At 49.0% G+C, this 23,089-nt stretch overlaps 1 protein-coding gene across 3 annotated transcripts in view; it reads right to left on the bottom strand.

The window, feature by feature from the left end:
• The window catches only part of PRRX2 (paired related homeobox 2), a 29,528-nt gene extending 8,170 nt beyond the window's left edge, over positions 1-21,358 (bottom strand). For 2 of the 3 annotated variants that reach the window (XR_012789571.1, XM_075578685.1), the window contains exons 1-4: positions 19,642-21,358; positions 15,816-16,670; positions 2,198-2,403; positions 550-728 (exon numbers count right to left, since the gene is read on the bottom strand). Coding sequence is in view for 2 of the 3 variants with exons in the window: in XM_075578685.1 (XP_075434800.1) it covers positions 550-728; positions 2,198-2,403; positions 15,816-16,047 (617 nt within the window). In the remaining variant the exon portion in view is untranslated. The remainder of the gene's footprint in view (positions 1-549; positions 729-2,197; positions 2,404-15,815; positions 16,671-19,641) is intronic. The other variant, XM_075578686.1, reaches the window with a different exon arrangement.
• Between the last annotated feature and the right edge of the window lie 1,731 nt (positions 21,359-23,089).

The following is a 23,089-nucleotide window of genomic DNA, read 5'->3' as shown; positions in this document are numbered from 1 at the left end:
TATTACTTCCTGGTAAAACATTTTATAAATAAATAATATCTGTGGAAGGATCTGTAAAGCATTACAGGCAACAAAAAAAGGGGTTGATGCATTAATCCAGGGGTGCTAAACTCCAGTCCTCAAGACCCCCCAACAGTTCAGGTTTTTAGCATATCCCATCTTCAGCACAGGTGGCTCAATCAGTGGCTCAGCCAAAGACTGAGCCACTGATTAAGCCACCTGTACTGAAGCAAGCTCTTCAACTGAGCCACCGGTGCTGAAGCAGGGGTATCCTGAAAACCTGACCTGTTGGTGGCCCTTGAGGACTGGAGTTGCTCACCCCTGGCCTAGATGCAAACCCTAGCAAAAAAACAACAGAGAAAGACGGATAGGGGAATATCATTATTAAACAGCTGTAATACACTGCGGCTCTACACTTCAGAAATAACTCCAGTTCAAATAAGCCTCCTTTATGAATTATTGTTCATTAAAAAATAATTAACCAAGTATTTTCTATTTAAAAAATGCATTAAGTGTGTGTGTATGTGTGTGTGTTTGGACATTAGTTACCTGTAGCTGGTGTTTGAGTTCCATGGCAGATATTCAGGTGTCAGGCTTGCCGGTCTGGGGGTCACTTGCAGCTCCACAGCGGCGTCCTGGCTGTAAGATTTTAGGAGCGATGCAGACCGGTTGGTTAACATGGCTCTTTCGTTCCTCCGGAACTTAGCTCTTCTGTTCTGAAACCAGACCTTCCCAGAGAGACAGAGCGGTTACATCACTCCCTCTCACCATGCTGTGCTGTATTAGTCCGATCACTCACTATCGTGCTGTGTGTCGCTCTGGGCAATCTGATACAATAGTGTATGATTTATACTGAACACCGCTGCCAAAAATGCCTAATAGGTTTTACACTACGGTCAGTAATGCATTAATGCAGGGGTCACAAACTCAGTCCTCAGGGGCCACCAACATGCCAGCTTTTATGGATATCCCTGCTTCAGTACAGGTGGCTTTGACTGAGCCACTGATTGAGCCACTGATTGAGCTACCTGTGCTTAAGCAAAGACTGATGGAACCACCTGTACTGAAGCAGGGACTGATTAAGCCACATGTGCTGAAGCAGGGACTGATTGAGGCACCTGTGCTGAAGCAGGGATATCCATAAAACCTAGTCTGTTGGTGGCCCTTGAGGACAGAGTTTGAGACCCCTGCATTAATTCATAGATCAGGGGTGGCAAACTCCAGTCCTCAAGTTCCACCAACAGGTCAGGTTTCCAGGATATCCCTGCTTCAGCACAGGTGGTACAGTCATTATGACTGAGCCACTAATTGAGCCATTTTTGCTGAAGCTGGAATATCCTGAAAACCTGACTTATAGGGGGCCCTTGAGGACTGGAATTGGCCACCCCTGGGATAGATGGGAAAAACCCATGCTTAAAGGGGTTAAAAGAGGATTCTAATAACACTTACGAGTCATGACATGATAGAAAGGGTTTAAGGGCTCTCAGAATTAGTTTGGATCTCAGAGGCGTCCCCAGACATGCTGATACCATGAGTTATTATGGCTCATGACTTCTATAATATTACTTGTTGCCTACGGTATATCTAGGTTTACTGGTCCACAGGCCATTCAATGTGTGCCACGGAGGTTGAGAAGAAGCTCAACAAAATACACATCATTGGAACAGGACACAATCTCCCACATCTCCCTACAAAATCTCCCTGAAAGGAGCGTTCACCCATTAAACAGCATGGCTGCGAGGTTACAATGGAATCACCGTTTCCTCTTTATAGCTGTTGATACCACTTCATACATACCCCAAGATCCCCCTCTCCCTCGCAACTGATCTTCATAATGTTCATCTAGGTCAAGGGTTGGCCAACTCCAGTCCTCAAGGGCCACCAACAGGTCAGGTTTTAAAGATATCCCTGCTTTAGCGTAGGTGGCTCAATCCACTGAGCCAGTCTTTGACTAAGCAACTGATTAAGCCACTGATTAAGCCACCTGTGCTGAAGCAGAGATATCCCTAATATATGACCAGTTGGTGGCCTTTGATGACTAGAGTTGCCCCCCCCCCCCGCCCCTTGGTTCTAGGTGACAATGACAGATTGTCCAGTTTGAGCTGTCCATGAATCCCCTGCATATCACCCCTATGTTCTCACACAGGACGATCCAAGATTTGAGGCGAGAAGCCCTTGCCTGGCTACATGAACTGACCTGTACTCTGGCCTCACTCAGGTTAACCCTGCGTGCTAGATCCTCTCGGACAAAGGCATCGGGATAGTGAGTCCTCTCGAAGACCCTCTCCAGAGCCTGCAGCTGGCTGCTGTTGAACGTTGTCCGGTTTCTCCTCTGCTTCTTTTTCCTCTTGGTTCTGGTTTTGCTGGGACTGGGGCTCTCACCTGAGGCCAGACAAGACAAGGCTGCAGTACAACAATACAGGTACAAGTGTGGAACAACACTGCAACATACAATGTGACGACAGATAAACAACCCCATGGCCCACCTTGCCGGCCCACATTCCTACCTGCTGGAAAACCTCAACCCTATTGGATCCTTATTTCATTTTGGGATTTAGCCAGTGGTGAATTTCCCATTAGGCGGCAACATTTTGGGGGCAGCAAATTTTCCGGCTTTCCCCCATATAGAGAGGCCCCCCTCTCTTCCCCACTAATTGCCGGAGGAGAGCGTGGGGGCCTCTGTAAAGGTCTCTTACCTTCGCTCCCCCCTCCTCCTTCTATAGCATAGCGGCGTCAAATGACGCGGTGATATCACATGGCAGCACGTTGTCATGGAAACATGTCATCATGTGACACCGCAAAGCTGCAGAAGGAGGGCGGTAACAAGGTAAGTGCGTATGGGCGGCAAAATGATAAATTGACCACTGAATTTAGCATTATGTTTATGCAAAGCCAGTTTGAATTCCCTTGCTGTATTAGCCCCTACCACCTCAGTTGGGAGGCTATTCTACGTATCCACCACTCTTTCTGTGAAGTACTTCCTCACATTGTCCCTTAGCCTGTCACCGGCCAGCTTCAGAGAATGACCTCTTGTTCAAGCTCTTCTCTCTCTGTGTAATATGCTTCCCTTCTGTACTTTGTTGAAACCTCTATGTATTGTGGCAGTCACAGACTGTCCAGGTTAGAGAGAGCAAGCAGTATGCATGTGCTCCAGCATGCAGGAGGTTAATACGCCTAGCTTGGGAAGCAGCTGGGTGTGTCTGTTAACTACTAATTGCAGGGGCTTTAAAAACCAGTCAGCAGCCTGACAGAACGAGCTGATCCCCAACTAGCAAGGATGCTGGTGGGAACAGTTCCCGCCGGCTAGAGAGTGTGAGACGTCAGGTTTTATTGGCGCTTATAGAGGTAAGAGGGCTAAGTATTGGTAAGGAGCTTAGCTCTCCAATCTGTAGCTAAGGAACTGACCAGTATGTTAGTTAGTGCTCCACAGGGAGCAAAGTATTTTCTTTTTATTCCTGTCCTGTTTTGTGCTCTTTTGTTAATAAACTTGATAAGTGAACCCTACGTTTCCTGCCTTGATGGGACAGAAAAGACCCAGAATGTTTTAATCATATCTCCCCTTTAAGCCAGGGGTGCTCAACTCCAGTCCTTATATACAACTTACTACTGGAACACTTTAGTGCTGCAACACTGTAATAAAATAGCTTGGTAATATAATATAACACATTATTGTGACCATACTTGAACACTTTATCATTAAAATGCTGGAACTGATGAGAACGTGTGTATGTATGTATGTGTGTATGTATATATACAGTGGTCGACAAATCGCAAAAAAATCTACTCGCCACCTAGTACCACACGTGTGCTGCTTGGGCCAATAGGAGCTCGCCACGATGTTAAATCCACTCGCCCGGGGCGAGCAAATGTATAGGTTTGTCGAACACTGTATATATGTATGTGTATATATGTATGTATGTGTGTGTACACACACACACACACACACACACACACTATAACCTTACTGTTTATAAAACCTCTGTACCACAATACTTCAGCACTATCAACAGGAGAACACTAGACTAGAGTACTATTAATACTACAGAGACTTTGAATTAGGAACCCTATAATACTGCCCCATTCTAACATGACGAAACAGGAGAACTTTCCAATACTACACCAATCTTTTAATACTGCAGTACTACCATATGCAGTGCTACAGTCCTAATACTGCCTCTCAGCAATTCAACTATATCATAATGACTCCTAATACGACAATACTATAATGCTTCCCAGGGCTTTAACACTGCAACATGATCATCCATCAGCTCACTAGTTAAGTAACAGAATAATGTTGTATTAATGCAGCAATTCAACAGTATGATATTAACACTTGAACGCTATAACTAATATTAAATCCGTTGGAATTAACACTACAGCGCCTCCAGTGTGTCAGGGCAGAGTAGTAACCCTGCAAAGCTACAAGTAGCACAATGTACCGTTTACTACTACTTAATTCATGTTTTTATCATGGAGGACTGGGGCTGAGCTGGGAGAGAAAGCTCTAACCTCTCTCAGATATAAATAAACAGAGGCCGAACTGAAGCACTGAGTGTGTTTGAGTGTTTGTTATTCCATGGAAGGTGAGGAGGGTATAATGCCCCCCCATATATCCCGTCACCAGAGCCACGGTTTAATTAATGAACAGCCCAGCTGGAAAATAAACTGGGAGTGTGATCGTGGCTGATGACAGGTGAGGAAAAATAAGCAAATTCAAATCCGGCTCTCTGCGGATTTCACAAATTAACACCGCAGAGTTTAGCTGTGACTGAGAGGGAGGGCGGCGAACGCCCGTGCTCAAAGGGTTAAAGCAGCAAAACGTGAAATCTTTTATATATATTTTTTAATCAGTTGTGTGGTATTACAGAATAGTGACTTTAAGAAATAAAAATAAATATTCAACTAAATGAAATTTTAATTTTTTTATTGAGTTTTAAAGCATCCGTTGCTTTCTATAGCAGACTTTATTTAGCCCAACTCCCCAGCAGTGCAAGATATTTGCAACACGTTCCTGTTTGGGATAATTTGTTGCAAATGTCCCCAGTAGTTTTGAGCTGTAACTGGAACAATAGATAATGTTACATTGGTGATATAAGGATACATTGTAGCTGCTCAATTACACTGAAATTGTTAGGCACACAATCAGGATCACCCCCCCCCCCCCCCCCAGATTTATAACAGGAGCACCTAACAATCGCCAGTTTAGGTAAAACTGTCACATGCTTTACATATACAAAGAAGAAAAAACAAAGTTGTATAGTAGAATTGCTGCTTTAACACTCAGGGGGTTCAGGACCATACAATACACTGCAATACTAACGCACTGCTGCACTTACAGCTGCAGACCCAGCAATATCCTAAATGGTTTTTTTTTTAAATCAGTTTGAGAAAATACATGTAGCATTTTTTTTTAAACTAGAACATTTTTAATGTATTATAATGTAACAAACTTTTTTGTTTCTATAGCAACCATTTACAAAGTGCTATCCCTTTCCTCTTATGAACCAGGCTCTGGCACACCCCTTTTTGAGCCCTGCCCCCTCTAGCAGTGCACCAATTGTATCTAGTGACTGCCTGGTCACATGATCTCCCCCACATAACTTTGCATCTTGAGTCCTCTTCTGCTGCACTGACGGCCATTTAGTGAACCCCCCGAGCCGAATCTTCGCCGATCCAACTTGGCTAATTACTTATCATTGTGTGGGTTGTATTGATGCACATAGTAAAGGGAGAAAAAAACGTCAGCTGGACTGCAGCTTTAAAGAGTTAGATCCTGCCACTCATCATACACGTGTCCTTTATCTGTCTCAAACATTAGGACTGCACAACCCCTCAGGAACACCGAAATAAAGTGTGTGCAAGGCCCCTCCAGCTGGGAAGGGGTTAAATACATACACCGTGCTCTGACTGAATCAGAGGCTGAGACTTGGCCGGGAAGGGGTTAAATACATATACCGCGCTCTGAGTGCTGAATCAGAGGCCGAGACTTGGCCGGGAAGGGGTTAAATACATACACCGTGCTCTCTGAGTGCTGAATCAGAGGCCGAGACTTGGCCGGGAAGGGGTTAAATACATACACCGCGCTCTCAGACTGAATCAGAGGCCGAGACTTGGCCGGGAAGAGGTTAAATACATACACCGCGCTCTGAGTGCTGAATCAGAGGCCGAGACTTGGCTGGGAAGGGGTTAAATACATACACCGTGCTCTCTGAGTGCTGAATCAGAGGCCGAGACTTGGCCGGGAAGGGGTTAAATACATACACCGCGCTCTCAGACTGAATCAGAGGCTGAGACTTGGCCGGGAAGGAGTTAAATACATACACCGCGCTCTCAGACTGAATCAGAGGCCGAGACTTGGCCGGGAAGAGGTTAAATACATACACCGCGCTCTCAGACTGAATCAGAGGCCGAGACTTGGCCAGGAAGGGGTTAAATACATACACCGCGCTCTGAGTGCTGAATCAGAGGCCGAGACTTGGCCGGGAAGGGGTTAAATACATACACCGTGCTCTCTGAGTGCTAAATCAGAGGCCGAGACTTGGCCGGGAAGGGGTTAAATACATACACCGCGCTCTCAGACTGAATCAGAGGCCGAGACTTGGCCGGGAAGAGGTTAAATACATACACCGCGCTCTCAGACTGAATCAGAGGCCGAGACTTGGCCGGGAAGAGGTTAAATACATACACCGCGCTCTCAGGCTGAATCAGAGGCTGAGACTTGGCCGGGAAGGAGTTAAATACATACACCGCGCTCTCAGACTGAATCAGAGGCCGAGACTTGGCCGGGAAGGGGTTAAATACATGAACCGCGCTCTGAGTGCTGAATCAGAGGCAGAGACTTGGCTGGGAAGGGGTTAAATACATACACCGCGCTCTGAGTGCTGAATCAGAGGCCGAGACTTGGCCGGGAAGGGGTTAAATACATACACCGTGCTCTGAGTGCTGAATCAGAGGCCAAGACTTGGCCGGGAAGGGGTTAAATACATACACCGCGCTCTCAGAGTGCTGAATCAGAGGCCGAGACTTGGCCGGGAAGGGGTTAAATACATACACCGCGCTCTCAGACTGAATCAGAGGCCGAGACTTGGCCGGGAAGGGGTTAAATATATACACCGCGCTCTCAGACTGAATCAGAGGCCGAGACTTGGCCGGGAAGAGGTTAAATACATACACCGCGCTCTCAGACTGAATCAGAGGCCGAGACTTGGCCGGGAAGGGGTTAAATACATACACCGCGCTCTCAGACTGAATTAGAGGGCGAGACTTGCCTGGGAAGGGGTTAAATACATACACCGCGCTCTCAGACTGAATCAGAGGCCGAGACTTGGCTGGGAAGGGGTTAAATACATACACCGCGCTCTCAGACTGAATCAGAGGCCGAGACTTGGCCGGGAAGAGGTTAAATACATACACCGCGCTCTGAGTGCTGAATCAGAGGCCGAGACTTGGCTGGGAAGGGGTTAAATACATACACCGTGCTCTCTGAGTGCTGAATCAGAGGCCGAGACTTGGCCGGGAAGGGGTTAAATACATACACCGCGCTCTCAGACTGAATCAGAGGCTGAGACTTGGCCGGGAAGGAGTTAAATACATACACCGCGCTCTCAGACTGAATCAGAGGCCGAGACTTGGCCGGGAAGAGGTTAAATACATACACCGCGCTCTCAGACTGAATCAGAGGCCGAGACTTGGCCAGGAAGGGGTTAAATACATACACCGCGCTCTGAGTGCTGAATCAGAGGCCGAGACTTGGCCGGGAAGGGGTTAAATACATACACCGTGCTCTCTGAGTGCTAAATCAGAGGCCGAGACTTGGCCGGGAAGGGGTTAAATACATACACCGCGCTCTCAGACTGAATCAGAGGCCGAGACTTGGCCGGGAAGAGGTTAAATACATACACCGCGCTCTCAGACTGAATCAGAGGCCGAGACTTGGCCGGGAAGAGGTTAAATACATACACCGCGCTCTCAGGCTGAATCAGAGGCTGAGACTTGGCCGGGAAGGAGTTAAATACATACACCGCGCTCTCAGACTGAATCAGAGGCCGAGACTTGGCCGGGAAGGGGTTAAATACATGAACCGCGCTCTGAGTGCTGAATCAGAGGCAGAGACTTGGCTGGGAAGGGGTTAAATACATACACCGCGCTCTGAGTGCTGAATCAGAGGCCGAGACTTGGCCGGGAAGGGGTTAAATACATACACCGTGCTCTGAGTGCTGAATCAGAGGCCAAGACTTGGCCGGGAAGGGGTTAAATACATACACCGCGCTCTCAGAGTGCTGAATCAGAGGCCGAGACTTGGCCGGGAAGGGGTTAAATACATACACCGCGCTCTCAGACTGAATCAGAGGCCGAGACTTGGCCGGGAAGGGGTTAAATATATACACCGCGCTCTCAGACTGAATCAGAGGCCGAGACTTGGCCGGGAAGAGGTTAAATACATACACCGCGCTCTCAGACTGAATCAGAGGCAGAGACTTGGCCGGGAAGGGGTTAAATACATACACCGCGCTCTCAGACTGAATTAGAGGGCGAGACTTGCCTGGGAAGGGGTTAAATACATACACCGCGCTCTCAGACTGAATCAGAGGCCGAGACTTGGCTGGGAAGGGGTTAAATACATACACCGCGCTCTCAGACTGAATCAGAGGCTGAGACTTGGCTGGGAAGGGGATGTGGGTAATGATCAGTTGCAGAAAAATGTTCTCAGGATTTTGTACCTCCATTACTGAGGCAAAACAGCCACTCGCAGGATGACCCCCAGTGTCCCCTGCTGCCCATAAATAAACACGTATACGCGTTACTATGCTTCCACCCTTTTGATCAGCGTAATTACCCCGTTTCCAGTAATAATACCTGTTTTCTAAGACTGTTCAACAAATGACAAAAACAACATTTTCTTAGATGTGGAGAAAAAAAGATAATAAAATGCATTTTTATGTTGTGTGGTTTTTTTTTTTTTGAGAAAAATCTAAGTGGTAGATTTTGAGAACAATTGCCCCTCCCCCCAGCCCCCAATTATTAGTCGAATGTCATCTCTGAGCAGACTTTCAGAAACACGTTTATACAGAAAAGGATAGACAGTCCCATCATTTTAAGATCCCACTAACGTAACAGGCGCCCCATGAAAGAAATGGCGCAGGGGCGTCCTCAAAAACAACTTAAGTAGATCATTAAGAAACTGATTGATGAATGACTTCAGCTCAGTCACGGTGATCAGGCCTGTCTCCCAGACCTATGGGGAACTGAATCAGGCCTCTCTGGTCCCTATTCAATGTACTGTGATTCTGCTTCCCCGTGCCTGAGAAGAGATCAACTCCATTCAAACGTGAGACTAAAGTCTTCTCCAGCACGGGGAAGACTGCTTCACTGCATATTAAAGAAGGGTTTATATAGGGTAATTTAGCAAAATATGCCCCCGATTTGTTACCAGTAAAGAAGCAACAGCTGATTCAATGAGAACACCCCATTATTGTCAACAGGGCAGTGAGTTGTAAGTCTGGAGCTGAAGTAATTTGGGGCTGAAGTCTTCTCCAGTATGGGGAAGTAGCTTCACAACTTGAATAAGCATCTTCCACTCCTGCTCTTACCATGTGGTCAACTCTTCCTCATCCCGTCTGGTCTAGCAGTTCCCAACTTTTCCCTGTCACCCCTCCTTCTCATAGTCCCAGTGAACTCCCCCACTCGCCCTCCTCATGTCCACCTTCTCTTATTCTTCTCCTCCCATTATATGAATTGGGCCCACATTACCCTCTCAATAATCTCCTTCCATCTCTGCTCTTTCCTCTCTTCTATCTTCTTCTCCTCTTCCCTGGAGCCCAGACCCATCTTTTTCCTTTGCCCCATTCTCTAGACCTTGTTTCTTCTGCCCTCTTATGGGTAATTCTCTCTCCATGGTACTAATCCACCACTTTCTTCCTGCTGTCCCCCAATCTCTCTCTCCCATTTGCCAGCTGCCCATCGCCCTTATCCAATTTGCCAAGACTTCCTCCACTCTCCGACTCCCCCTTTCCCTCATGTTACCAGCTCTTTAGACTATTCCTGCTATCTCTCCCTCTCTCTAGCCCAGGAGTAGCCAACTCAAGTCAAGTCTTCGACTGAGCCACTGATTGAGCCACCTGTGCTGAAGCAGGGATATCATGAAAACTTGATCTGTTGGTGGCCCTTGAGGACTGGAGTTGGCCGCCCCTTCTTTAGCCCCTTCTTATAATCCCACGACAACCACTCTGTAGTTATGCCGCCCACCCCCCATTCCTGACTGTCTCCTGCCCTCTGCACAAGTCCCCTCCTGTCCTGCTCTCCTGGCTTCTCTGCCATGTGGCTGCACTTTCCTTGCGTGTGATGCTTTGAGCGGCGCCTCCCAACATCTGGTTCAATGTCAGATGCTGGCGCCTCACTCAGCCACAGTCTCCATCACAGACAAAGACTGTAAAAGTCCCTCTCCCCCCCCCCCCCTTCCTGCAGAGAGCGACGCATTATTACAGCATCCCAGAATAATGGCCACGGGCATAAAACTCCCCCCAAATTCCCCAAACCAGTCTCCGTGACAGGGAAGCTTTCAAGATTTTCATTCAAATAGGAAAGATGGTGAATTCCCCCAAATAACATGATGGCTGAGAAATCTTTTATCTGGGAACACAACTCACTCCCATCCTCTTCAGTGGAGTTAAACTAATATCAATCAGTCCCATTAAAGCAGCAATCTCCCATTTATCTCGTATAATGGTAGTATCTTGGCCCCTGAGCATGTGCTGTGTGTATGTATGTATATATTTATATATTTGTGCAGAATAAATTAGTTCTTCAGTATTAGGTGATACCTTTTTTATTTGGACTAACAATTTATGTCATAGGACAAGCTTTCGAGAGTTTTCCTCTCTTCATCAGGTCAGCAATACTGATATACTAAGGTTTCTATATCAGTATATATATATATTTACAAGTCTAAAATAAGTATTTGTATCATCATTACCATCTGAGATTACCATAGTTACCTAAAGACCATCGGTCTCAAACTCAGTCCTCAAGGGTCACCACCAGGCCAGCTTTTATGGATATACCTGCTTCAGCACACAAATTGAGCCACTTGTGCTGAAGCAGGGACTGATTGAGGCACCTGTGCCGAAGCAGTGATATCCATAAAACCTGGGCCTGTTAGTGGCCCTTGAGGATTGAGTTTGAGACCCCTGCTTTAGACTGCACTGGGCTCTGAGGAGAGCTCCATTTTCACCTCCCCGGACACGTCCTATTTCAAACGCGTATATCTCTTATACTGAGCAGCAGGTATAAAACATGAAAACAATTGAAAAGGGCAAGGCCAAAAAATAAAATACAAATGAACTGGCGATCAGCACCGATCCACTTTTAAAATAGCATTTTTTGGTCCAGAACTGGCGTTTGACACTTTAGCCCGTGTGTTTGACAGGGCGGCACTATATTAGGCACATTCATTTCAATGCAAACAGTCGGACAAAACGCTCCGTAGTATGGGGACTGGAAGTCGGACTTCTGGGGGTGCTGCAGCGCTCCCCAGTTTATACAATGTTACATCATTGTAATGTGTGTGTGTGTGTGTGTGTGTGTGCGTGTGTTTGTGTGTGTGTGTTACTGATTTTGTATGTATACACACCCCCCCCCCCCACACACACACACACACAATACTTCCTGCACTCCTGCTCCCTATCAGTATCGAGCCTCCCTCTTTATCTCTCTCCCCTAGCAGGAAGCACGTGCTTATGCTGAATAGGGTGGAAATTCATAAAACAACATTTACTGCAGCCAGAGAAAATAGTGACCGGAGCAGAGAAACAAACGTTTTCTTCCAATAAGCACAAAAGTAACATGCGAGAGAGTTACAGAGCGGAGGTACCGAAGGGTGGCTGCGGCTAAGGAATGTTACCCGCCGGCATTATGGGGGTCTGATAACTCAAGCAAAACCAGTGCAGAAAAACACTGTGCCACAGAAGGGGGAGCCTCGGGGAGAGCACTGTGCCACAGAAGGGGGAGCCTCGGGGAGAGCACTGTGCCACAGAAGGGGGAGCCTCGGGGAGAGCACTGTGCCACAGAAGGGGGAGCCTCGGGGAGAGCACTGTGCCACAGAAGGGGGAGCCTCGGGGAGAGCACTGTGCCACAGAAGGGGGAGCCTCGGGGAGAGCACTGTGCCACAGAAGGGGGAGCCTCGGGGAGAGCACTGGAGGTTTAACTGGTTTCCGTGGTTTGGCCCAGTTTAGCAGCCGGGAGACGGTAGTAAATGACATCCCCAAGTTAACTAGTGTAGGACAGTGTCCATCATCTATTGCTTGTTATTGTTGCAAGTGTACACACTGTACACCAGGGGTGGGCAACTCAAGTCCTCAAGGGCCACCAACAAGTCAGGTTGGCAGGATACCCCAGCTTCAGCATAGATGGATCAATCAGTCCCTGCTTCAGCACAGGTGATTCAACCAGTGGCTCAGTCTTCAACTGAGTCACTGACTGAGCCACCTGTGCTGAAGCAGGGATATACTGAAACCCTGACCTCTTGGTGGCCTTGAGGACTGGAGTTTGCCACTCCTGCTGTACACACAGCACACCTGGAAATGTAGCACCGTTTGCAGTTTTGTGTTCCCCCTTTTTGTTTTAACCCCCTGGTTCCCGAGATACTCACATGAGAAGGGGCCGCCAGTAGCATCCCCTCCAGGGGAAACAAAATGGAGGTTTCAATCTCCTGTGTCACGCAGGTCAATAGGAAGCCGTAATGTCACCTGTGGCGGCTTGGTATTGGCAAGGGCTTTAGACCACTAGGAAATACCAGAGACATCTTCTCTGATAAGTATCTCTGGTTGCAGGGGATCCCTGGGGCTGAAGTGAACGCGGTTCCCCTGCTTCCTAAACCTGGCAAAATAAAGCGGGTTACCTGGGAGGAGCGGCTCCTTTAATTCCACTCTCTGCCTACAGTATATTCACCTGCAGGTCATTTTTTCATATAGGTCAGGGCTGAGCAACTCCAATCCTCAAGGGCCACCAACAGGTCAGGTTTCAGGATATCCCTGCCGTAGCACAGGTGGTGCAGTCGAAGACTGAGCCACTGATTGAGCCACCTGTGCTGAAGCAGAGATATCCTGAAAACCTGACCTGTTAAGTGGCCCCTGAGGACTGGATATAGGTGCTCGTTTTAGGCTTTTGAGACAGGCATTTTGAATTGTAACTCTTTCACTGCCAAGGGGCCCCCTCTGACAGTGAAGGGGTTAAGTAACGTCACGTCGGTCATTGTGCCATATTTCTGAAACTCTCCCAGAATAGATGCCGCGGAGCTGTGGCGTAACCCGCTTTGATCAGAGGCGGAATAGCCCTGGTGATGTCACTTGGATTTGTGTTTTGCAAACAATATGGGGAGTGGTTTGATGGTGCAACATAAGGCATTATGGGAGGAGACCCCATACACACGTAATGCAATGTATGTAATATACTCTGTACAGCTCGATGGCGTCTCCAGGTCTGAGCTAACTGGCAAAGTGAGAAACGTATCGTGCTGCAGGGCGGGAAGTAACGGCGCATTACTGACAAGCAGCTCTGTATCATACCATCTGCCTGATACATAACATACCCTGCAACTGAACTTATTCACCAGCTCCTGTACCTACAGTATCATATTCACCTGCACCCATTGTACCTATTACTGCCATTGGCTGAAACATCTGCTAATTAGAGAAGCTGGTATATCCTGAAAACCTGTCCTGTTGGGGGGCTTGAGGACTGGAGTTGAGCGCCCCTGGTGTAATGTATGTGTAATTGCGTTACCTGGAAGCTCTTCTATCCCACAATGATATACGTAGCAATCAAAGTGTACTTATTTTTAGGTGCCGAATGTTGGAGGGTCTGAGAGGGCCCCCATTCTGAGACATGACACATGTCTCGTAGCTGCCATGTGATGTCTTAGCGGGAGACGCATGAACAGAAAGAGACCGCGCACAGGAGGTTGTTGTGATGCATTGCTTCATTTTCTGTTTGTGTCAGATATACGAAAGTGCGTCTTACAAGTGATGTGAATTTTTATCCAGAAACGTTTATGCCGCTGCGAACATGGCGGATTTTCTGGACGCAAATACAAGATAAAACAAAGTGATGCACAGAGACGCAGTGTTTGATACGTCTCATTATAATCTATGCGTCATGTAACCCCTCCCTAACTCCCCCTACTGACACGCCCCAAATCACATGCTCACCCCCCTGGCGCATAGAGACGCCAGATGAAAATGATGCCATTTGCATCATTTTTGCTCCAGCTTCAGTACAGATGGCTCAATAAGTCCCTGCTTCATCACAGGTGGCTCAATCAGTGGCCCAGTCTTCGATTGAGCCACCTGTGCTGATGCAGGAATATCCTTTAAACCTGACCTGTTGGTGGCCCTTGAAGACTGGAGTTGACCACTCCTGGTTTAGAAGTCAGGGGATTTTTCTGTGGTCATATCATTGGGCATTTTTGCTGCTATTGGTATTCCTTACACAGGGGGGGATTTCTAAGGGGGGCACGCGGTTGTAGAGACCCCGCGCTTTTCCCACAGGCATGTAACTTCACTTACCTGCTCTCAGCCAGCTCTTCCCTGACACGTCGCCATGACAACGCGGCGTCAAATGACGTCACGGGGTCATATGGCAACACATCTCATGACGTCATATGACGCGTGGAGCCCGAGAGCAGGTAAGGAGGGGGGACCTGGGCAAGGAGGAGCGGAGATAGGGGGGAGCGAACTTAAAAGTTTGCGCACCCTTACTGAGAGGAAGATGAGGCCTGGGTCCTTTCCCTTAGATTACTGTTGTTTTATTAGTGATAACATTGTGTAATTGGGTCTGTGAAATAATGTGGAATTACCAATTTCATGCATGAAAAACAACTTATTTTTGGGACAAGATAAAGGTGACTGGGCTTCAGCCAATTAGTTCTGTGGCAAGCTCGAGCCACAGGAACCCTTACCAGCCAGCCCACCACACTAAAGGAAAGTATACACAGCCCGTAAAATCTGATATCCATACACAACTCCTACCCAGATCTTACCGAGCAGCCACCACATAACCTTTACATGGCCTGTCCCAGCCTGAACACCCGTAGGGAACAGCGTGTGCCAATATGTAGCCACTAGTCTCTCGTGACCACAGACTGTGCCAGCAATTCAGTCTCTAACACGTGCACACCTATAACCTCCCTGTACCAAGGTGAACCCATCCTCCATCATATGCAGCCCGCACCCAGGCCGTATACAGGCCGTGCTAGACTTTCTGCTCTGCAATACAGGATATGCCACCACTTACCCTCTATACCTAGGAATGCCCAGCCTGCATCATCAAATAGTCTATGGCATCATCCTCCCTGTGCACAAGAAGTGTCCAGTTCCCCTCAAATAAATGGGACTCAAATATTCTCCAGTCTGGGGAAGGCTTCACTGCAGGTTGACAGCAAACACTTACACTACAACAATAGCAATGACTTTTTCTGACACTGTATGCAGCTCTGTAACCTTGTTTTTTTTGCAAGCACAAGAATATCCTTGACTGAAAAGCTTGCAATCTTAGGTTGGTGCCTGGCGCAGGGGGATAAAGTGACTTGCCCGAGGTTATATAGTCTGTCAAGCTGCATCCCTTATGTCATGCAACAAACAGCTTGTGCCAAGTTGCCAACTCAACAGGTCCCTGCTGTGATGGGGCAGAAAGTGCTTCTACATTTGAATAATTATCCAAACAGATCCCCCCCTGACAGAGCTGACCCCTCCCCATCTCTATGGAGCATCCCATGGGTGCAGCCCAGATGGCTGTCCCAGTCCCGGCTTGGAGGAACCTACCTTCCTGTGCTGTCACTTCGCTGTCACTGCTGCCTCCTGACGCCGGCTCCTTGTCCTCCTCATTCGGTGGCCCCAGATTTCTGCCTCCTTGGATCCCTGCGGCCGCGGCCTCCTCCAGGTCCAAGAGGTGACTGACAGTGAAGTTCTTCCTGCTGTGGAGCAGCTCGGGGGTCTGCATGATCCGCATACTGTTGGGGGGTCCCGGCTTGTCCAGGCCAAGGTCCCTGTCCATACCCCCTGCCCTGCTCCCTCCGCCTCCCCTGTCTGCCCTTACCTCCCCTCCTCTAATTCTCCCTCACGTATTAACCTTTTCCCCTTCTTGCAGCCTGACCTTTATAACTCTTTAATTTCCAATATTTCTCTCCCTACCGTTTCTTCTCACTTTTCAATGATTTCTCTCTTCTCTTCTGTACCTTTTTTGCCTTTCTTATCCCTCAACCTTAAACTTCCTTCCCCCCCCTCCTTATACTTTCAGCCCCTTTTCCTAAACTCGTCCTTCCCTGCTCTTTCCCCTACTGTCTGAGCTCCTCTCCCCCTGCCTCTCTTCTCCCCTTCACTTTCCCTATCTCCTCTCCCCCTGTAAGGCAGGGACCAGCTCTCACTAGCATCTACTCCCAGCCAAGTGACCAAAAAAACGCCTTTGCTGACGTCTAGAAGAAAACAAACTTTTTTTTTTTCCCCCTCTCTTCTTTTCTCTCTAGTTCTTGGATAAATCTTTCCACACGCCCCCTCCTTCTCTGAGCACTGACCCCTGACCTGCCTTTCCTTCTTCTTTCGTGTTTGGGGAGAAGAGAGAGAAAAATAGGATGGACCAAGCAGACACTGTGTTTTTCTTTCAGCTCTTCAAGATGGGTCCTGGTGGTTCAGAACGTGAGGTTAAGTGCTTCTATCAACAAGTGTCAGTATAAGGGAAGGGGGCTTCTGAGAGCTCTGGGCCTGCTATAGTATCCCCCCTGTGGATTCGCAAATTCCTCTGCAGAAATAGGTGACCTCCCTGACATCAGGACCACAATGAGCTAAGGAGCTCTCCTCTGCAAAATGGGGGTGCAAATATGCTGCGGTCATTGTGATTTTGTGCTGCGCCCACCGAGGCTGTACTCTTTAACACGCAGAATCCTTCTGGCAGTGGTGGCTTCTGTATTAGTCTTTGGAGGTGTCACCTTTGGTGGGCTCCAGCAATGTGTATGTTGGGTTTTTGTTCCCTATAGCAAAGCCCCCAAAGAAAGACATATCCAATGGGAAATGTTTATTTTCAGGGGGTCCGTAACATTGTGTTTCTTACACAGACAGACTTCTTAGCACTTTACTATATTAAAGGCATCTCTGGATCCCCCCTTTTTACTCACACACACTAATAATGTTGCAGCATTGAGCCCCGATAGATCCCTTTGTGTGGCCGCATTCCACATGGGAATAACGGAGATGTCACTCCCTGTCTTGTACTACAGAAGAGGCCTTCAGCTCGGGGTGCGATGTTACCCCTGCATGCAGCCGTGAGCTACAGTCAAATCCTGGCCGCCCTAAGTGACTCCTCCACCAAGCGCCAGGTCAGGACCCCAGGGAAAACAGAGTTCCTCTTAATGAGGTAATTAGACCCCCTCTTGGCAGCTATAAACTCCCAGTGTGTATCCACTGTGACGACTCTCTAATGAAAACCAGCTTTCAATCTCACGTCGGACTCTGCCATTGAATGGAAGAGCGGGTTTGACTCACAGACCCCAGGACCATTGTGCCCAGTGTTTCAGTTGTTGCAACGTCAAGAATATAATTCGTCTCAAGGGCATGCGAACAAATCACACACAACAGACTATTATCAAGGCCTTTTGGTAACGATTCGGCGAAAGAATAGGAATTCCATCCTGCGTTTCCTTGCATCGACATATCATGGAATTTTGCTCCAATGTTGCCCTTGTGAACATCAACTAGCAACTTGGGGAGAGTCAATAGAAGGAAACTATTACATGGCACACACGTTATTATGAAATGGCTGTATGCCATGTTTTCTCATTTCTCTCCCAAGTCATAATATTGGCCAGGTATGCGATGGAATAAACAATTCTGCACCAGATAGTGGATTAAAAATGGTGCATTGTGTGCTTGATACAAGGACGCCATAATAAGCTCTTACAAGCAGGTGTTTATAGTCACACAAGCCAGAGACAAATATCACTAACGTGTATAGGACTTTTTGAATAAGTCCACGAAGCTGCATCACTATATGAGTTTATTTCTAGATGGGTTTGTGGGGGAGCGGGAAGAGGGATGCTGCTTTAAATTAAACTAGGAAAAATATGCAGAAGGTGAGAAAAATGTACACGCTTAGTATTTTATTAGTAAGAACACATGTACCGGTGTTCCCTTGAGCTGTGTGATCGTTCTACACCAAACAGATTCTCCCATGCAGGAATGTCAGGGCTCCCGAAGGATTAGCTTATGATAGCACCATCTCTATATGTGCGTCAGGGGAGTCGTAAATGTCACAGATTGGTTATGAAAAGATGACTCACATATGGATCACAGCTAATTGGCAAGGGCTACCAAACTATTCCCCAACCGAGACATGACCATTACTAAACGCCTCTTGCTAAATAGGATCTGTACCTTCGGCCTATCAACACTCAACAGACCCTGCAGTGAGCTCTCCCCATAAAAGCAGAGGGATAAAGGGACATATTATGCCATAGTACTCCAACGACTTGTTCAAATAATATGCGGTATGTATGCACAGCCTTCACCAAATAGACATGATACTGCAAGGAGTCGTTACAGGGAAGCACATGATAGTAAAAGGAATTCCTGCCCAGAAGAGCTTATAAAATGATCTCAAAGTTCAATTTCAAGGCGCAGCCCCCATCTCAGGATTTTTTGAGCCCCTTTGGATGGGAAGCAGGAGGGTCCCCAGAGCCGAACCGTATTAATTTCAGCTCTGGGGGCCCCATCGCTGCTGAGATACTTGTAAATGTAACACTGGTGCTGTCCACTTCTGGGGAAACAAAATGGTGTTTTAAATCTCCCGCGTTACTTGGGGCCAATATGAAGCCGCAACGTCATCCGTCGTGGCTTCCTATTGGCCTGCGTGATGTGGGGGATTTACATATGCAGATGTCCCCCTGGAGCTGAAATGAAAGCGGTTTAGCTGCGGGGACCCCCTGCTCCCCATCCATGGAGGTCAGGATGTAGACTGCACCTTTAAGAAGAGATGATATGGAAGGAATGCCAACTCACATGGCGAACGGATGGATCATTTACTGGTTTCCTGCAATATGTTGGCTTGTTACATCCGTGTTCCTCTCGTTAGGTTCACTCAATGAAAAAAGTATTCACAAGCAAATTCAGGTCTCACGAGTTGGCTCTAACAAAAGAAGTAAGAGGAGTGCTCCAGAGATTAGTAAAAATGCGAAATAATTTCATAAAAGTAAGTGTAACCCCTCTATAAGTGCTGTGCGGGGGCCTGAGTCTGTCCTTCCTTAGTACACCACAATTGGACACCTCGAATAACCAGACGAGACTTGTGCATAAAGAATCCGGTGCTTTCTGACCCCTGGGCAACCTTAACCCGGCAGCCCTAAACATAAAAAAAGCCACGCTATACTTAATACACAATACTGTATACATACATGTACATTACACAATAAATAGGGACACTGCACTATTGTCCCTTATACTAGTCCCAGTGTCCCATGTGGAAGCCCCTTAGGCTAATATTATTGGCAGTACTGTGTTGGAACTCTGTTCTCAAAATGGCGCGTTGTTGTGTTGCAGGCCTGTTACGGGTGAACTATTTGCGACGTGTGTGTGTGTGTGTGTGTAATACACAAAAGGATACTCAATAGTTGCTTGAAAAGGCCTCCCGCATGTCTCCTGTCCCGTTGCGCTCTTGACAGCCCGGCACGTATCTAGATCTCTTACTCTGGGCTCTTCTCCTCTCTCACTCTATGTAGAGAATGTGTTTCTGCAGCTGTCTCCCTCTTTCTGGGTCCTTGGCTAGTAGTCTCATACTGTACAATCCTCCTCTTTCACCTCTGTGTCAGGCTGTCTCTGTAGCCCCTCTCACTGTCACGTGGGCTGTCTCTGTGCCTCTCTGACTGTCACTCCGTCTCTGTGTCTCTCAGACTGTCACTCCCTGTCTCTGTGTCTCTCAGACTGTCACTCCCTGTCTCTGGCAGTTGGACTCCCTCTGTGTCTCTCAGACTGTCACTCCCTGTCTGTGTCTCTCAGACTGTCACTCCCCGTCTCTGTGTCTCTCAGACTGTCACTCCCCGTCTCTGTGTCTCTCAGACTGTCACTCCCTGTCTCTGTGTCTCTGTCTCAGACTGTCACTCACTGTCTCTGTGTCTCTCAGACTGTCACTCCCTGTCTCTGTCTCTCAGACTGTCACTCCCTGTCTCTGTGTCTCTGTGTCTGACTGGCAGTTGGACTCTCTGTGTCTCTCAGACTGTCACTCCCTGTCTCTGTGTCTCTCAGACTGTCACTCCCTGTCTCTGTGTCTCTCAGACTGTCACTCCCTGTCTCTGTCTCTCAGACTGTCACTCGCTGTCTCTGTGTCTCTGTGTCTGACTGGCAGTTGGACTCTCTGTGTCTCTCAGACTGTCACTCCCTGTCTCTGTGTCTCTCAGACTGTCACTCCCTGTCTCTGGCAGTTGGACTCCCTCTGTGTCTCTCAGACTGTCACTCCCTGTCTGTGTCTCTCAGACTGTCACTCCCCGTCTCTGTGTCTCTCAGACTGTCACTCCCCGTCTCTGTGTCTCTCAGACTGTCACTCCCTGTCTCTGTGTCTCTGTCTCAGACTGTCACTCCCTGTCTCTGTGTCTCGCAGACTGTCACTCCCTGTCTCTGTCTCTCAGACTGTCACTCCCTGTCTCTGTGTCTCTGTGTCTGACTGGCAGTTGGACTCTCTGTGTCTCTCAGACTGTCACTCCCTGTCTCTGTGTCTCTCAGACTGTCACTCCCTGTCTCTGTGTCTCTGACTGGCAGTTGGACTCTCTGTATCTCTCAGACTGTCACTCCCTGTCTCTGTGTCTCTGTGTCTGACTGGCAGTTGGACTCTCTCTGTGTCTCTCAGACTGTCACTCCCTGTCTCTGTGTCTCTCAGACTGTCACTCCGTCTCTGTGTCTCTCAGACTGTCACTCCCTGTCTCTGTGTCTCTGACTGGCAGTTGGACTCTCTGTATCTCTCAGACTGTCACTCCCTGTCTCTGTGTCTCTGTCTCTGACTGGCAGTTGGACTCTCTCTGTGTCTCTCAGACTGTCACTCCCTGTCTCTGTGTCTGTCTCTGACTGGCAGTTGGACTCTCTCTGTGTCTCTCAGACTGTCACTCCCTGTCTCTGTGTCTCTCAGACTGTCACTCCCTGTCTCTGTGTCTCTCAGACTGTCACTCCCTGTCTCTGTGTCTCTGTCTCTGACTGGCAGTTGGACTCTCTCTGTGTCTCTCAAGCTGACAGTTTGTTTCAACATTCTATTTGGTTTAATTCTTATCCAATCCCATATCCCCTGTCACGTGTTCCCAGGCAGATCAGTGACAGTGTCTCTTATTTTATATCGCACCATGTGATAAGTGGAGCAGATTACTTCTATATTGTTCACAGTATGCATACATTTATAGCAGTGCTACATATAGGGTTGCCAGGTGTCCGGTATTTGGTTACTCTGTCCGGTAAAAAATGAGAGCTAATACCGGACATGTATGTGTCCGCAAGGGAGGGGGGGGGGGGACATGTATGTGCCAGCAGGGGAGGGGGGGGACATGTATGTGTCTGCAGGGAAGGTGGGGGCATGTATGTGTCCGCAGGGGAGGGTTGGGACATGTATGTGACCGCAGGGGAGGGGGGGGGACATGTATGTGTCCGCAGGGAAGGGGGGGGGACATGTATGTGTCCGCAGGGGAGGGGGGGGACATGTATGTGTCCGCAGGGAAGGGGGGGGGAATGTATGTGTCCGCAGGGGAGGGGGGGGGACATGTATGTGTCCGCAGGGGAGGGGGGGGGACATGTATGTGTCCGCAGGGGAGGGGGGGGACATGTATGTGTCCGCAGGGAAGGGGGGGGGACATGTATGTGTCCGCAGGGGAGGGGGGGGACATGTATGTGTCCGCAGGGAAGGGGGGGGGACATGTATGTGTCCGCAGGGGAGGGTTGGGACATGTATGTGTCCGCAGGGAAGGGGGGGGACATGTATGTGTCCGCAGGGGAGGGTTGGGACATGTATGTGACCGCAGGGGAGGGGGGGGACATGTATGTGACCGCAGGGGAGGGGGGGGGACATGTATGTGTCCGCAGGGGAGGGGGGGGAATGTATGTGTCCGCAGGGGAGGGGGGTTGGGGGGGGACATGTATGTTTCCGCAGGGGAGGGGGGGGCATGTATGTGTCCGCAGGGAAGGGGGGGGGACATGTATGTGTCCGCAGGGAAGGGGGGGGGCATGTATGTGTCCGCAGGGAAGGGGGGGGACATGTATGTGTCCGGAGGGGAGGGTTGGGACATGTATGTGACCGCAGGGGAGGGGGACATGTATGTGTCCGCAGGGGAGAGAGGGGACATGTATGTGTGCGGAAGGGGGGGACATGTATGTGTGCGGAAGGGGGGGACATGTATGTGTGCGGAAGGGGGGGACTTACTGTAGTGACCAATCGCGGGATTCCCCATGAGAAGGATAATACAGGATGCTGCTTCTAGGGGGCTGGCCAGTTACCTCTATCCTGATTTGCTGCATTACACACCAGCAGCCAATCAGGACGAGGTGCAGGAGCCTGGGGGCGGGACCAAATTGCGGAGGAAAAGCATGGAGCAGAGGTGTGTGCGTCTTCTCTGGCTTTCCTGTGGGGGTGATAATGACAGGGAGGGGGGGTGATAATGACAGGAGGGGGGGTGATAATGACAGGGAGGGGGGGTGATAATGACAGGGAGGGGGGTGATGATGAAGGGAGGGGGGGAGAGGATGAAGGGAGGGGATGAAGGGAGGGGGGAGGGGATGAAGGGAGGGGGGATGAAGGGAGGGGGGAGGGGATGAAGGGAGGGGGGGAGGGGATGAAGGGGGGGGGGGAGGGGGAGGGGGGAGGGGATGAAGGGAGGGGGGGAGGGGATGAAGGGAGGGGGGGGAGGGGATGGAGGAAGGGGGAGGGGATGAAGGGAGGGGGGAGGGATGAAGGGAGGGGGGGAGGAAGGGGGGAGAGGATGGAGGGGGGGAGAGGATGAAGGGAATGGGGGAGGATGAAGGAATGGGGGAGAGGATGAAGGGAATGGGGGGGAGGATGAAGGGAATGGGGGGAGGATGAAGGG

The sequence above is a fragment of the Ascaphus truei genome, chromosome 21 (assembly GCF_040206685.1).
Source record: "Ascaphus truei isolate aAscTru1 chromosome 21, aAscTru1.hap1, whole genome shotgun sequence".
In the NCBI taxonomy this organism is placed as follows: Eukaryota; Metazoa; Chordata; class Amphibia; order Anura; family Ascaphidae; genus Ascaphus; species Ascaphus truei.
This window is presented reverse-complemented; position numbering and strand designations above follow the sequence as displayed.